Here is a 16,629-nt window from a genome sequence, read left to right as displayed (position 1 = left end):
GTAGTTTTAATATGATAAGCATAAATTTATTTTTATTTATCTTGCTTGAGATGCTTGAATCTGAATCATTCATCAACTCTTGAAAATTGACTCTAAGGTATTATCACTTTGAGTGTTGCCTCTCCCTCATTTTCCCTATTCTCCCTTTCTGGAATACTGATCAGCTGTATGTTGAACCTTCATTCCATTTTCCATGTCTTATAAACTTTTTTTTGTGTCTTTATCTCTTTTGCGGCATTCTGGATAATTTTCCCAGCTTTATTTTCCAGTTCACTATTTCTCTCTTCAGCTGCATCTAATCTACCCATCAAGCTTTGAACATCAATGAATATATTTTTCATGTTAGTACATATATTTGATTTCTTAAAAAAATATGCCTGATCTTTCTTGATAGCCTTTCATTCTTTCTTCATGTTTTAGATTCTCTTTTATTATTTTATGTTTTATATTCCCTATTTTATTTATTAAAAACTCTGTTGTTTTTGATGCTGATTATTATTCATATAGTGTAATTGTGGATACTGTGTTCATAATCAGCAGAATTTTATCTATCAGAATCTGTGGGGCCTGTGTTGATGTTTCTATGCAGGGAGTATTTGTGTGTTTTTCCCAGGCACCCTGGGGCACTACTAACCTGGGACAACTTTTTTAGTTTCTCAGCTTGGGTTTCCTGGTAAAGGCAATGTGAATTCAAAACCCAGACTCTTGAAAAGGCAGACCTGTGGTTACATAGTCTCAAAAGAGATTATTTTTTCCTCCAATCCTGAACCTAAGCTGAGATGTTTCCTTGTTATCTTTCTTTACAAGAAGGCTGATTTGTTTTTCATGTATCTTTTTATGAGTGTTTAGCCCTTCCATGTCCTGGCCTTATAAGGAGATCTTTATTCCAATTTCTCACTTGACATTGGTCTAATGCCTTGTCTCTTGCCCTCATGTACCTATTAAATCCTGGTTGTAAAGCTCATCAAAGGCCCCAGTGTAGCCATAGGGTTGGTGACAGCAAACTTCTTCAGTTCTCTGATCCCTCTTCATTTTTGTTCCCTGGCTACTCCTTGCATTTAGTCACTCACTCATGCATTTAAAGGATGTTTGTTATGTTTTATTCACCAGCCCTAAGTGTTTTGTTGGGGAAACCATTCCAGAACACCAGTTCCACCATAGTTCCAGAAATGAATTATAGATCCTATCCTGTAATCAGTTAGTTGGGGCTGGACGGTGCTATCTCTAGACACGACATGGAATGGACAATCCCTGTAAGTCCTGGGAAAGCTTTGGATCTGGTATATTAAGAGATAAACATTACAGAAGTGGCACTGTTTTAAACAACTTGTAATTTATTTGTTTTAGCATTAGAGAAGCTGCCTGCATTCAAATCCCCAAAAGTTACTTAGCCTCTCTTGATGTTATTTCTTCAACTTATCATAGCAGTATTCCCTTCGTAGCGTTGTGAGGATTAAATGAGTTAATGAACATGAAGTTCTTAAAGCGCTGTGCGGCACACAGTGCTTTATGTTCTTGATACGCTATAGTATTTTTAGCTAACTTCTCTTACTTGTGCTAAGGGAACCAAGTAAAGAATATACCCCTTACGATGGGTCAGAGTTTAAACTGAGATGGTACACACACAGGGGCCAGCTAAGGGGTAGCAGAATTAGAGACCCCACAGGGAAAGAGAGAAGCTCAGAGAAAACAGATTAGAATCACTTGGTCAGCCACCCTCCCATCTGAGAGTCTCCTTCTATCGCTAAAATCTAGGTGACTCTAGGACTGATGTTATTCAGGGAAGCTATTTCCTTCCAGAAAGATACAAACACATCAGCCTCATTAAAATAGTGGCTGAGGGCTTCCCTGGTGGCACAGTGGTTAAGAATCCGCCTGCCAATGCAAGGGACATGGGTTCGAGCCCTGGCCTGGGAAGATCTCACACGCCGTGGAGCGACTAAGCCTGTGCACCACAAATACTGAGCCTGAGCTCTCAAACCCGCAAGCCACAACTACTGAGCCCAAGTGCCACAGCTACTGAAGCCTGCGTGCCTAGAGCCCGTGCTCCGCAAGAAGGGAAGCCACGACAATGAGAAGCCCGCGCACCACAACTAAAGAAAGCTCGTGCACAGCAATGAAGACCCAACACAGCCATAAATAAATAAATAAATTTTAAAAATAAATTAAAATAAAATAAAATAGTGGCCAAGTATCATAAAAGTTCAGAATGCCTCGCCCCTAGCTTCCATGTCCATTACTTAGCTTGAATGACAAGAGTATGGATTTTTGAGACAAGACAGTCACGGGATTCACATCCTGCCTCTAAATTTTACCAGCAGTTGTTAACTGGGGTAGTGGGCGTGGCAGGGGAGGGGCTGGGTCACATGGGGGCAGGTGTTCTTTCAGTGTATGGTATTTCCAAAGCGGTGCCTTTTCAAGAATTTTAAAGGTGCTGACAGGATGGCTGAGAAGACCAGTGGCCTCCAAGTTTTTTAGATCATGAGCCCCATCAGTAAAAATATTTTGAGAACATTTCTCCACTATATTACATTTAGAAATTATGTTATAAATCAGCTATACTTCAATAAAATAAATTTTTAAAAAAAGAGATTATGTACTGTTCTGCTGTCGACTTGTATGGGGTTTTTTTGTTTTTAGTTTTTGTTTTGGGCCACATGGCATGGCTTATGGGATCTTAGTTCCCTGACCAGGGATTGAACATGGGCCACGGCAGTGAAAGCACCAAGTCCTAACCACTGGACAGCCGGGGAACTCCCTCAACTTTATGTTAATTATAAGCAAAACATAACTTCTTTTTTAAAGATAGAAAAGAAACAAATAGAAAAGAACAGAAGTTGTAACATTTTTCTCCTGTATCCACTCATCACCTTGTGCCTGTACCGACTACGGATGAACTGTGATGAGAAGATGTGGAAGGAAGCAATGGGAAAAGGTCAGTCTACTCAGAGGGCAACTGAAACCACCACGGTCAATCCAAGGACTATACAGAAAGGTTAAGCAAATTGTGGCACTTTTTCTCTGGCTTTGTCCCCCACTCAGCACCCACACGGGCCAAGCCCCCCAGCCTGGCCCTACTCCTGGGCTGGAGTTAGGGTCTGCCTCTGCTCTGCTTCCTAGCTGGGAGGTCTTGGGCAAGTCACTTAACCTCTCTGAGGCTGGGTAAAGTGACACTACTACTTACCTCACAGTGTTGCTATGAGGATGAAATCAGATAACCCTGTGCTCAATTAATTTTTACTCCCTTCCTTTCTGTTCCTTCCTTGAAATGGCTACTAGGCTGCCCTTTCCAATAAAGCGCCTGGGAGACCAAAGCCATTAATAACAGGACCACTCCCTTACCCAGACTCCTCTTCTCGGCTACAGAAAGAGCTGGGAGAACACTTTTCAAACGTTGTTACTTTCCATGGAAACAGACGAGCCCTTTGAGACACTTACTCTTCATCCCTCTTCTTCTGTGACAGCTGGACAACTCCTGCAGACATTTGCTTTGTTTCTTCTTTCGTTACGAGCTGGCTTTTTGCTCCATAAAAGTTTTGAAAATGAAGACAATCCTGAATTAAAGGATGATGTGACCAAGGCATACTAAAAAGAAGAGCTGTGCGTGTGCACATAGGCACACGTGCATGTATGTATAAGTGTGTGCATACGTGTGTGCTGGGATGCAGTGGCAAACTGAGAGCTGGGAAAATACATCCTGGTCTCCCTGGTGGTGAGCCCTGGGGTGCGGGGGGGGGGTGAAGGGAGACCCCGTCATGCCCGTGTCCCCCTGGATGAACTGACACAAAGACAGGAGGCAGCCCTGCCCTCTGACACCAGAGCAATGGTTCTCACCTCTGGCTGTGCACTAGAATTGCCTGGGGGCTTTGAAAAAGAGACCAATGCCTGGATCTCCCAGATCAATTAAATCAGATGCCTTGAGTTGCTGCTAGAGCATCCGTACAGTTGTTTAGACTCCAGCAGTTCTAGTGTGCAGCCGGGGTTCAGACCCACTGCCTCTCTGAACAGAACAGGAAGGTTCAACCTCTGCTACATGGACAACTCCATCACGACCGAGTTCCCACCCCCGAGCCCCCAAGATCAACTGAATGACCATTTTTCCACATTCTGAAATTCCTGACCAATGAAATAGGAGCTAGGATGGGGCTTATTTGCTGGGCTGCAAATGATCTGATAACAAGCCCCACATCTTGTTTGCTTGGGCTACTGATTCCCGGGGGCGGGAGGCAGGACGTCAGCCCAGAGACCCACTTCTCTCGTGCAGTGCCCCTTCTTTGAGGTCTGAGGACATCTGGGTACAAGGAAGGCCTTAAAAGCTGCTCCGCTCCCCTTGTTTCTCACCTCCTTTCCTTTCCGCTTCCCACATTTACCACTACGTGTCCTAGGGTAAAACCAAACATGTAAACATATGGTCATGACGACTTTGTCAAAAGTCAAGAGTGTTCTAGGAATCCAAGGGATGAATTTTCTATCCTTTCTTTCCCTCTCTGCCCATCAGCCCATCCATCACTTTGAACTTCTTTGAGAAGAAAGAAAAGAAAGAAAAAAAAGAAAAAACACAAAACAGAACAGAAGAGGGAGAAAGGGAAGAGCAGATGGAGAAGGCTGTGCCTGCTCTCGGCAAAGAGTAAACCACCAAAAACATGAACAAGACCTGAGGGACACGGCAAACTAAGTTCAGGGACGCGCTGGAACGTCCCGCTTTAAAGCAGGACCACATGTAGAGGGTCCTTTGCGTTTTATGGCTGGAACCAAAATGGCACCCCTCCCTCCCCTCTGCCCTCATCCTGCCTTGTTCTTTGAACAAAGATGATGCTGACATGACATTTCTATTAAAAAAAAAAAAATCAGTGATCAGTTTGGACCTCTCAGGCTAAATCCTCAATTTGGGAATGCAGTCAACAGAACAGAAGACCATCCCAGAGGAAGATGGATGAAAGCCAAGCACATTTGAGTTCGGGCTTAAGGATCAGAGGCAGGGATTCTGCATGAACTGTTCTTGCCTTCCTGGGATGTGTTTTTAATTCAGTGATGATAGCCTTCCAGTGGCCGCTGGCAGCATCTCAACGTCTTCAGGGAGGAGAGGGAAGGGGGTGTTTAGGGAGCCTGTTTCCTAGCAGGCTTGGAGGTGATTACACAAGTCACGAGCACGGAGGGGGAGACGCAGGCCCCGATGCAGCCTCTGGCTTATTAAGAGTGAGATCCGATGCTGGAATCCCTGGGGCCAAAAAAATCAATGACCCAGGAAAACTACAGCAGCTGACGGCCTCGGTAAAGAGCTCAGGGAAGAGTTGCAAAGAAGAGAAAGGCTTAAGTAACTTTCCAAAACTCTGCACCGTTCGTCTCCCTGGAGGCCCCGTACTGTACAGACCATAGCTGGGACCCCTTTCATTTTGACGCTTTCTTTCACCTGGATTCACCATCCTTCTTCCATCCCCTTCTTCAGGAAGGTTGAAGGGGGTCCCAAGTTCCCTCCACCCTCCCTCTGTCTGGCTTTTTGATGTTTCCTTGTTTAGAAAAACAAGCAAGTAACTACATTGTCAAATGGTGCTCTCCAGTCCTCAGCTATTGCTGTCAGGCTCCGACAGGGAGGGTCCACTGTCTTTTTTCAGGCACTGGTTTCTACACACCCCTCCAAGTGCAGGAATAGGACCTCCTATCCCCAGGAAAGCAGGCATCAGGCTTTGAGGCCACAGTGGGGGGTGGCAGGGGCGGAGGTGTGTGTTGGAGTCACGTGATCAGGATGCACTGCTTCAACGAAAACATTCAACTGAACCCTCAGACTGTCATCTTCGGAGCTTAGGAGTTTTCCTCGATGCCGTATGTCACATGGTTACGGGGTCCCTAAAGGTTCATGAAGTTTCAAATCAAATGAATCAACTTTGAAGACTTCATCTTTCTCCCTGAGCCTTTTCTAATATTTCCCCGACGCCACACAAGATAGAATTTAGATCTAAACCTGAGTGTGTCTGTGGTTTCAGAGAAGCTTATTTTTCTTTTCTTCTTCCCAAAAGGCTCCCGAGCACTTTCTCCCTGGTCTTCACATCACAAGAGCAAGGCTGCCCAGAGGAAACATGGGAACTCCTTGTGGATGCACCTGGAAATATCACCGCCGACCCAACACTGGCTCAGGGAGTTTTAAACCCTGAAATTTAGGTTCCCATCCAAAGCAGGAGAAAATTCCTTTTATTGTTTAGTCATTTAGAAAAACGTGTATGAAAGCAACCATTTCCCAGGGCCGAGCATCCCTGTTTGAGAGCTCAAGTTCACCCTCTGGAACAGCTGCTCCGTACAGACAATTCCAAACCTGGGTGGTAACCTATAGACTGCTTCAAGGATTGCAACCGCTCCACTAAAGAAACAAGCTCTAAGTGTCTTTAATCTATGAAAACAATCTAATGGTTACACCGCGATTTACCTAAAGCAATATTTGTTCAGTTACGATGATGTCACAAAAGAAGGGCTTGTTGGCTTTCAGTTCTTTCCTTAACAATATTCAGAGCTTGGTGGTGGCTGAACTCAGAACTGCTTTCCATAGCTTAAACCAGCAAAGAGAGAACTCTCCTAGCAGCCCAGAAAGTTCTATTACCAAAAAAAAAGTCAATAGCACTTGCTATTCAGCAGTTTCCCAGCACATTTACCATAGCGCTCTGATCCCGTGGGCTGGATTTTAAGGACCACAGTTTCCTTGCCAAATAGACATATCTTGGCTTCCTTTGCTAGGTGGAAACACTGCCTTGATATTAAATATTCAAAGCAAAGAAACTCTGACCCAAGGGCTCTCAGCTAACAATGACATTCTCTGTAAGTAAACTAGAAACCCAATTCAGCTTCTGATTTGCCAGTGTCCCCTGCCATGTACTAGTCTACTGCACAAATAGGGCTGAGGAACGACTCCTGTTTGCCGTGATTATACCGCAAAAGACCCTCAGGCAGGGATGCGGGAAGCCTGGACTTGGCAGGAGATGCTGGAGAAGGGGAAGAGTAGGATTCAGAGCTGCTTCCTGGGCAGGGCAGGGGCGAGGAAAGGGTGAAAGGCCTCCAACCTCGCCAGACGGAGACCCAGGTCCGATACAATGGCAAGGACGTTGTTACTCTAAGCAAGCGCGGCCGTAACGTAAGAATGCGGCTCCTATAGCCCTCGTCAACCCAGAAACTTCTCTCACTTTGCTGCGCCACACCTACAGCGCCAGAACTATCTGAGATCAGCTGCGGAAGCCTTGGTCGCAATCCCCCCAAAGAAAAGCCTCATCCTTTACTGGGAGGGGGAAGTCGTTAGTTTTTTGTTAAGGCGATAGGGTACGGGCAATGGGGGATGGAGGTGGGGGACGGGGGTGCCTTTTGGCGGTCAAGTCCTACCCCTCAGTCTCCTCTCTGTTCCGTAAGCTTCTACTCATCTTCTTACTGCATCTCCACCAGACCTCCCATCCCCTTGGGCTTCCCTCGTGCCTGTCGGCGCAGACTTCAGGTCAAGTGTCCTCTGGGCTGGATTCCTTACGTGGGCACCTGAGAGGCTGGCTGGGGCACACCCGGCCTATGCGGAGAGCAAACCAAGTGCAGCGTGGACCACAACACGTGTTCCAACAGCGCTGAGCGCGGCACAGGGCTCAGTTTAAGGTATTTTAAGCCGACCCGCAGCCATCGGAGTCGGGTCCCTGACCCTGGGAAATTGACGAGGAGGTCAACTCATTGAGGGAAAAACTCCAAATACCCTACCCACCCTTCCTTCTCGGGGGGGGGGGGCTCCCCTGCCACCATCCCACATGCGCAGCTACTGAATATGCTAAGGGCTCCTATTATCAGGCAAGAAAACTGGCTCTGAGCGCGCTCCAACTTTAAACCAACCCGGCCTTGCCCCCTCGGGCGCCTGCCCCCAACCGAGGGCTCACCTGGGCGCCCCGCGGCGCCGGGGGCGCACAGCGAGGGAGGTCGCTTCTTACCGGAGAAGTCCGTGAGCGCTGCGATCTCTTTGGAGCAAACCAGGACGGTGCAGTAGAAGAGTCGCAGGAGCTGCCCGGGAGGCTCTGCCTGCCTGCGGAGGCCGGGATGCTGTGCTGGCTGGGGCGCTGGCGGTGGGCGCGCGTGTCCCGGCAGGAGCATGGTGCGCGGCGCGACAGAGCGCGGGCGCGGGCCCGGGGCGCGCGGGGGGTCGCTGGGCGGAGGGCGGCGTCACATGGCAAGGCGAGTTGGTAGCCAGCGGCTCCGCGGCCCCCTGCCACCTCCTGGCCCAGGCTGCCAGAGCTTCCTCCCCGCCGCGGGCTAGCACCGGCTCCCCAGCAAAGAGGAGGGGGCGGAGAACTGGGGCGGGGCGAGGAGCCCCGGGAAGAGTCCGCGTGGTTTCCCCGAGAGGAAATCTCCGCTGCGGCCGCGCGGGAGGAAACGAGGGCGGGGGGCGAAGGGAAAGTGTAGCCTCTCGCGCCCAGAGCTGCGGAGGCCGGTCCCTGGCGCGCTGCCCGCCGCGGAGGGCGCCCCCAACAGCGCGCCGAGGGCCGCGCAACTTTAGCGCCTTCCACGCCCGGGTCCCCGCCCCGGAGACGGCTCAGCGCCCCTGGCCTGGCCCGCGCTGGCCCCGTGCCAGCCTCGCCCTGGCCGCCTGTGGAGTGCGGCCGGTGCCCGTGACGCACTTAGGAGCCAGAGCCGCGCTTGGAGCCCGGGAGCCCCGGGGTGGGGGCCGCGGGAAGGTGGGGTACTGGAGGTGTGGGACCGCAACACTGACGTCTCTGCGACCCAGCGCGCTCCACGTGCAGAATCACCAAGCACGCACAGTTTTCCCCATTTCACAGAAGAGAAGACCGAGACCCGGAGCATTGCCCGACGCCAAAGCTTACGCAGCCAGGAGGGGAACCATCTCGGGGCTGGGGGGAGTGGAGGTGGGGGAGGGATGTGCATTGTGCTGAAAACGGATCAGATGGCTCCAGAGCCGGTTTCTTTTCGCTGCGACTACGTTTCCTTTGGGTCCTGGTTGTACGCCGCGCTCAGAGGATCTGACACTGGACCGGCACAAACAGCCGCCGAACGCAATAAATGGGCTTTGTTTTAAAATGGGCCACAGCATCTTTCTGAATCTCTCGATTACGCGCGGTGCAACCTACGTTTGGACGCCCAGCCCGTGCGCGAGGAGCGGGCTGCACGGCTCGGGCTCGGGGGAACCGAGGACAAGTACTTGGGGGCTCCGTGGCCGCGCGCCGGGTGGGGTACCTGGGGTCCAGGAACCCAAACCCCGCGGACTGCGCTGGGCGTCCGGGCCAGGCGGCGCCGGCGGGAAGGAGGAGGGCCGGGCGGGCGGGCTCTCGGCACAAAGTGTTCCCGAACACCGCGGGAGGGCATGCCAAGTTCGCGGCGGGCCTGACGCGGAAATGTAGATCATGAGGCCCAAGGGCGGGCCCGGGCGCCCTGCGCCGGCCGGCTCTGAACTGCACCGCGCACGCCGCAGAGTGCGGCGGGGAGGCCTGGACAGAGAAAACCGAGACTCGCTGGCCTACCTGGGGGAACCTCTTAGAGGTGGGCTGCAAGGATCCCGGCGAGCTGGATGTCACTGCGTCTCACACCGTGCTCCGGCAGGGCCAGGGGCAGGGGCAGGGCCAGAAGAACTCGGATTCCGGCCATTACCTCCCTGTCTTGGGCTAGGGGCAAATGCAAACATCAATATTTGTTAGTGGGACCCAGTCTACCAGGCACAATGATTTTTAAAATTTACATTAAAATATTCAAGCTTCTCAATAACCCTTGGACCTAGGTATTCTTGTGCACGTCTAGGCTGGGGAAACTGAGGCAGGGAGGGTGGGTAAGGATGCCCAGCACTTAGCAGCCATTCAGTAAGAGACGTTTGCTTAAAACTCGGTTCCCTGATGTTCTTTCCATTCCATTCATCCATCTACTTTAGATATGAATTAGGTACCTACGTACCTGGGGACACTCCTAACACGGGAAGGGAACCATGCTCCCTCAGGGCTGGTGGCTGCCACCACTGTCCCGTAGGGATGTGCTGGTTTCCAGTTGCCAGTGTGGACACTGCTACTAGGTGTGACGGCATCCCCAGATCTCCTTACCTGTAAAGGCATCAGGCTTATTGTGAGAATTGAATGAGTTGAAACAGGTGACATGGGTAGGACAAGGCCTGGAACGAGTAAGTACTCAGTTAGTATTAGTCATTGGTACAGTGAGGAAGACAGACATTGAACAGGTAATGCCAAGGGAATGCCAAGGAGCCATGGGAACGAGACCCAGGGAGGGAAGGAGGAAGGGAAGGAGGTGTTAGGGACCTTTTTAAGACAAGATGGGTGAGAAAGACGGGAAGAGTTGGCCAAGCAAAAGCTAGGTATCAATATTTGGGGAGGATGAACATCTTACGAAAAGGGATCAGCATATGTGAAATCCCAAAGAAGCATGGCTTCAGAAATGCATGCAGGACATGGAGCAGAGAGAAAAGGGCAGGGCAGGGTGATGTGGAGAGGTCAGCTGCCAGAGCTCAGGGACCCAGAGACCTTGGTGAATGCTTCCATCTTTTTTTCTTTTTTTTTTTTTGGCCACACTGCACAGCTTGTGGGATTTTAGTTCCCCAACCAGGGATTGAACCCAGGCCCTTGGCAGTGAAAGCGAGGAGTCCTACCCACTGGAACGCCAGGGAAGCCCCAGAACACTTCCATCTTTATCCTAAGCCCTTGTGAGCACTTCCGTCTTAAGCCAGCAAAGGGTTGTAAGCAGATGACTGATGCAATCAGGTGTGTGTTGGTAAAAGATGACTCTGGCTTCTGAATGCAAGTGGACTGGAGGGGTCAACAGTGGGTCCAGGGATTATACTCCTAAGAATCGGAAGCAGGGACTCCAAGAGATATTTGTACACTCGTGTTCATAGCAGCATTATTCATAATAGCCAAAAGGTGGAAGCGGCCCAAGTGTCCATCAATGGATGAATGGATAAACAAAATGTGGAATGTGATCCAGTCATAGAAAGGAATGAACTTCTGATCATGCTACAGCATGGAGGCACCTTAAAAACATTATGCTAGGTGAGATAAGAAAATGATAAATATTGCATAGTTCCACTTACATGAAATATCTAGAATACACAAATTTGTAGAAACAGAAAATAGATTAGAGGTTTCCAAGAGTTGAGAAATAGGTGGTGGTGATGGCTGTATGACACTGTGGATGTAATTAGGGCCACTTGATTGTACACTTAAAATTGCAATTTTTATGTCATGTAGTTACCACAACTTCAAAAAAATGAATGATGTAATAGACCAAAGCCCGCTGAACCGTAAATGGGTGAGTTGTGCGGATTATATCTCCGTAAAGCTGGGGTGGCTTTGTTTGTTTGCTTGGCTTCACAGAGCGGCATGCGAGATCTTAGCTCCTTAACCAAGGATCGAACCCGTGCCCCCTGCAGTGGAAGCGCAGAATCTTAACCCCTGGACCGCCAGGGAATTCCCCCATAAAACTGTTTTTTCGTTTAAATTTTTTATTGAAGTATAGTTGATTTACAATGTTGTGTTAATTACTGCTGTACAACAAAGTGACTCAGTTATATGTATATGTATATATACTATATATATATTCTTTTAAAAAATTCTTTTCTTTTTCATATACTTTTCCATTATGGTTTATTACAGGTTCTTTTTTGCGGTATGCAGGCCTCTCACTGTTGTGGCCTCTCCCGTTGCAGAGCACAGGCTCCGGACATGCAGGCTCAGCGGCCATGGCTCACGGGCCTAGCCGCTCCGCGGCATGTGGGATCTTCCCAAACCGAGCACGAACCCGTGTCCCCTGCATCGGCAGGCGGACTCTCAACCACTGCGCCACCAGGGAAGCCCTATTACAGGCTCTTGAATATAGTTCCCTGTGCTGTAAAATAGAACCTTGTTGTTTATAAAGCCATTTTTTTAAAAAGATCAAACAAAGACCGCAAAGTGGGTCCAGGGAGATGGTCTGGAGGGGAGCGGAGCCTGGAGGCTGTGACTGAGCATCGGGCTGGCGCTTTGCAGGTCCAGAGAGAAGGGAGGAGTGGCCAGATTGGAAAGGTGTTCGGGAAGGATGGAGAGCGCAGTGTGCCTGGGTGCTTGTGGGATGCGAGTGACGAGGCTGGAGGACAGGTCCCTCCCTGCCCTCTGCTGTGCCCCTCAGCTGCGCCCTGTTAAATCATCTTACTCCTAACCTGATGTCTTTAAGAATTTTGGAATCTTGCAAGAAAATTAAAGAATTCCATTTATTTTCCCCTCTGGTCCTCATACTTTGTGTGCCCCCAACAGAAGGGAAGCCAGTTACTCCCCGCCCCCATTTCCCTCTCTGAAAATATTATTCAATCAAATACCTAAACAATGGGGTACTAACCAGGACCAGCTCCAGAATTCACTGGCCCAGTGCAAAATGAAAACGCATAGCTCCTTGTAGAAAAATTATCCGGAATTTCAAGATAGTGATAGCAGGGCATTAAACCCAGCATGGGCTCTGAGCACAGGGTCCTGAGTTACTACACAGGCCACATACCCATGAAGCTGGCCCAGGCACTACCAGTATCTCCTGTCTCAGATATGGAAACCGACAGCACGACCCTCACAGCTCATCTGTGGCAGAATTTGAAGTCCTCTTAAACTGCAAAGGTGCAGAAATTAGGGGATGAATGTCAACATGGAGTTAACTAAGAGCGTTCCTTTCTATGTGATGGTACCATTGGCTATCTTGCCCCTTCTCGCATGTGAGATTGAGAAGTGCCTCTGTACCTGGAGCGTTCGTTCTGTGTGTAAGAGGATCCTTGCAGGATACTGTAAATTACATACCTTGATTCCTGCCTTTTTTTCCTTCCTTTTGAAGCAACTCTGTGCCTTCTTTCCAGCTCTAAGTTACATCTCTATTTTCCTCCTTCCTTGAGATCCTGGCTGCTTCCCTCCCCACATAGCCAAACCTGCTTTGGAGGATGTTTGTGTGCTGGGCACTTAAACTCCAGCCTGAACCTGCGCTCTCACTGGGCTATCAAAGTAAGGCTTTGGGGCTTTCAACAAAGATGGGCTGCAGCCGTTCTGAGAAGACATAAGCCATCATTTGTCAGCTGCAAAGAAACCAACCTTTCAGCTCAGGATACTGAGGCCGAACGTTGTCCAGAGCTAAAAAGGCTTATTTTTAAAAAGCAACAAACGGTGGTTTGTTCCTAGAGCTGGCACGAAAGAGCCACATCGATAGCAAAGGGCTGCTTGCTGAAGACTGTGAAAGCTGGGATGCACTTGAGAGGCCGTGGGGGGAATGTTTGGCCCAAAAGCCTATGGAAGGAAACCTTTAAGAATATGAGCTCAAAACTGGTGTCCGTCCAAGGTCAAAGGCTTCAAGTGCAATAGCCTGTACTCTGCCCCTGACAGACAGCCACTGACGGAGGCGTTGGACCTCCCTGACTTTCGTCTGCAAAATGAAAATGGTGGACTCAAAAAGTCCATTTTGGCTCTAAAAGCCCACAGCCTATTTAAATTAGATGTAGGATTTCAGGAAATTGGGCTAAATCGATACTGGTTCCAAGACATTCCTTAATGTTTTCTTAAATACATATTTTCATTTCTTTTTTGCTCTCAGTTTATTTTTATGTTGTTCATATTTTTCTCTTTATAGAAGAAGAATGTAGCATGAGCAAACTTGGGGGTGGATTCCTGAAGCATTGTGAATGATTGAATTGTGATTCTTGGGAGTTTTCAGCGTAAGCATTCGCAAGTATTCAAGGTGGTAAACTCAGTTTCTGGAGGAGAGCATGTCTCCATCCTGGAAGGAGCAGACACCATTTTCCCCTCTGAGGCTGGAAAGTGCTGTTCCCACAGAAGCCCTGACGCTGCTCCCTGCTGCCAGTGACACAGCAAATGCTGCGGGGAATCCAGCCTGCCTGGACCGCACCTGAGAGCAGGGAAGTTTTCTCCAGAGATCGCAGCCCCCTACTCTTCCTACCTCGTTCTGTGCCATCAGAAGGGAAAGTGTGCTGATGGAAGGATGTTCCATAGTTGGTTTGGGAGAAACACATCTAGCTCTGAACTACCAAGCTTGCCCTGCTAGATGACACAGCGTGTGGCAGTGGGTAATTGTATGGCCTCCATGGTCAGAGCTCAAGGGTTCGAATCCCAGCTCTGCCACTGTTGGTACTTGAGTTGTGGATGGTGGTACAGTTTAGAGCGGACCTAGCTGAGAGGCAAGTCAGAGCAGAAGCCCCATACACGGTAATAAACATAACCATCTCATGGCCTTAGTGTATTATTATTGCTTGAGCATAAGACAGTGTTTGCTTTCCATTCAAACCCCTAGGGATGTCTTTGTGATCAAATGCCCTTTGCCTTGTTAGGTAATGATGGAAATGTAATAGTTTCCGACTTGTTCCTCTGGACGACAGTGGCCCTGGTCCCCTGTCAGGAAACCGGGCTGGGCTTTTTCACCAGAATTTTTTTTCTTTCTGTGAATTCTCCCTGACTCTGGTTTCTGAATGCCCCTTTTTCTCCCCACCTCTGGCCCACTCTGTCAGCCTCCACGCTCTTCCTCTGCCCGGAAGCATCCCTGTCTCCCAGCCCTCTGTGACATACCTGAGTTCTTGGGATCTCGTTTCCCTACAAAATACTGGTTGAACCTGACATCAGTTCTTCCAATCCTCAAAGGCCTGACACTATATAACCTTTCTTTTCTTTTAAAATTAGTTTTTACTGTGGTAAAATATACATAGCATACAATGTAGCATCTTCACCATTTTTTTTAAACATGTTTATTGGAGTATAATTGCTTTACAATGGTGTGTTAGTTTCTGCTGTATAACAAAGTGAATCAGTTATACATCTACATATGTCCCCATATCTCTTCCCTCTTGCGTCTCCCTCCCTCCCACCCTCCCTATCCCACCCCTCCAGGTGGTCACAAAGCACAGAGCTGATCTCCCTGTGCTATGCAGCTGCTTCCCACTAGCTATCTATTTTACATTTGGTAGTGTATATATGTCCATGCCACTCTCTCACTTCGTCCCAGCTTACCCTTCCCCCTCCCTGTATCCTCAAGTCCATTCTCTAGTAGGTCTGTGTCTTTATTCCCGTCCTGCCCCTAGATTCTTCATGACCATTTTTTTTAGATTCCATATATATGTGTTAGCATATGGTATTTTTCTCTTTCTGACTTACTTCACTCTGTATGACAGACTCTAGGTCCATCCACCTCACTACAGATAACTCAGTTTCGTTCCTTGTTATGGCTGAGTAATATTCCATTGTATATATGTGCCACATCTTCTTTACCCTTTCATCTGTTGATGGACACTTAGGTTGCTTCCACGTCCTGGCTATTGTAAATAGAGCTGCAGTGAACATTTTGGTACATGGCTCTTTTTGAATTACGGTTTTCTCAGAGTATATGCCCAATAATGAGATTGCTGGGTCGTATGGTAGTTCTATTTTTCGTTTTTTAAGGGACCTCCATACTGTTCTCCATAGTGGCTGTATCAATTCACATTCCCACCAGCAGTGCAAGAGGGTTCCCTTTTCTCCGCACCCTCTCCAGCATTTATTGTTCGTAGACTTTTTGATGATGGCCATTCTGACCGGTGCCTGTTCACCATTTTTAAGTGGTGAATATATAGACCATATTGGTGCCTCTCGTAACTGTGTCTCTCCGAGAAGGAAGAAAAGAGAAGGGTGGTCATGTATAAGCCAAGTCTGTTTCCCTTTGGTCAACAGCAGTAAAAATCCTTTAGCAAAAGCTTCAGAAGGGTGAGGGAGAGGCTGGAAGGGAGAGGACTGCTGCACAGGTGCTGGGAGAGGAGAAACCTGCAGCTTCCGACAGTACAGTTTCTGCAACCCACCGAGGAAAGGTACTAGGAACTGACAAGGGCGCCCTCTGTAGGTGAGAATCTTAATTTGCCTTAGGAATAATAACTGCGGTCCATGAATTTCATAAATCATTTTTTTTTATTGTGGTGAAACACACATAACCTAATATTTACCATTTCAACCATTTTAAGTGTGCAGTTTAGTAGTATTCAGTACAGGCACGTTGTTGTACAGCCATTACTTCCGTCCATCTCCAGAACATTCTTCATCTTCAAAAACTGAAACTCTGTTCCCATGATACAAGAACTCTCCATTCTCCTCTTTCTCTAGACCCTGGTAACCAACACTCTACCTTCTGTCTCTATGAATCTAACTACGCTAGGTCCCTCACCTAAGTGTAATCATACAGCATTTGTCCTTTTGTGTCTGGCTTCTTTCACGGAGCCTGATGTTTCCAGGATTCATCCATGTTGTAGCATGTCACAGAATTTCCTCCCTTTTTAAGGCTAGATAATATTCCATTGCATGTATACACCACATTTTGTTTATCCATTTATCTTTGGATGGACACTTGGGTTGCGTCCACGTCTTGGCTATTGTGAATGATACAGCTAGAAACCTGGGTAAACAAAAAAAAGAAAATTTTAATTCAAGTGATCATTCCCAAGGGGTAGCTTAAAGCTACCAAAAAAAATTTTTTTTTAATTTAAATGATCATTCCCAAGGGGAAGCTTAAAACTACCAAAAAAAACAAAAACCAAAAAAAAAAAAAACAAATTAAAGTCCATTAACAGGAATTCAGAACCAATGAAACTGAATTCCATTTAAGGGTATAGAGCAGAGGTTCCCAGAGTTTCTC

The 16,629-nt window shown here is 48.1% G+C and overlaps 1 protein-coding gene across 2 annotated transcripts in view; it reads right to left on the bottom strand.

Moving 5' to 3' along the window:
* Positions 1-9,121, bottom strand: part of EVA1C (eva-1 homolog C) — an 84,609-nt gene extending 75,488 nt beyond the window's left edge. Inside the window, exon 1 of one of the 2 annotated variants that reach the window (XM_079921903.1) lies at positions 7,890-9,121. In XM_079921903.1, coding sequence (XP_079778029.1) covers positions 7,890-8,100 — 211 coding nt within the window. In that variant the 5' untranslated portion in view covers positions 8,101-9,121. The remainder of the gene's footprint in view (positions 1-7,889) is intronic. The other variant, XM_079921904.1, reaches the window with a different exon arrangement.
* Positions 9,122-16,629: the final 7,508 nt, after the last annotated feature.

Source organism: Stenella coeruleoalba (assembly GCF_951394435.1).
Source record: "Stenella coeruleoalba genome assembly, chromosome: 5".
NCBI classification, from domain to species: Eukaryota; Metazoa; Chordata; class Mammalia; order Artiodactyla; family Delphinidae; genus Stenella; species Stenella coeruleoalba.
This window is presented reverse-complemented; position numbering and strand designations above follow the sequence as displayed.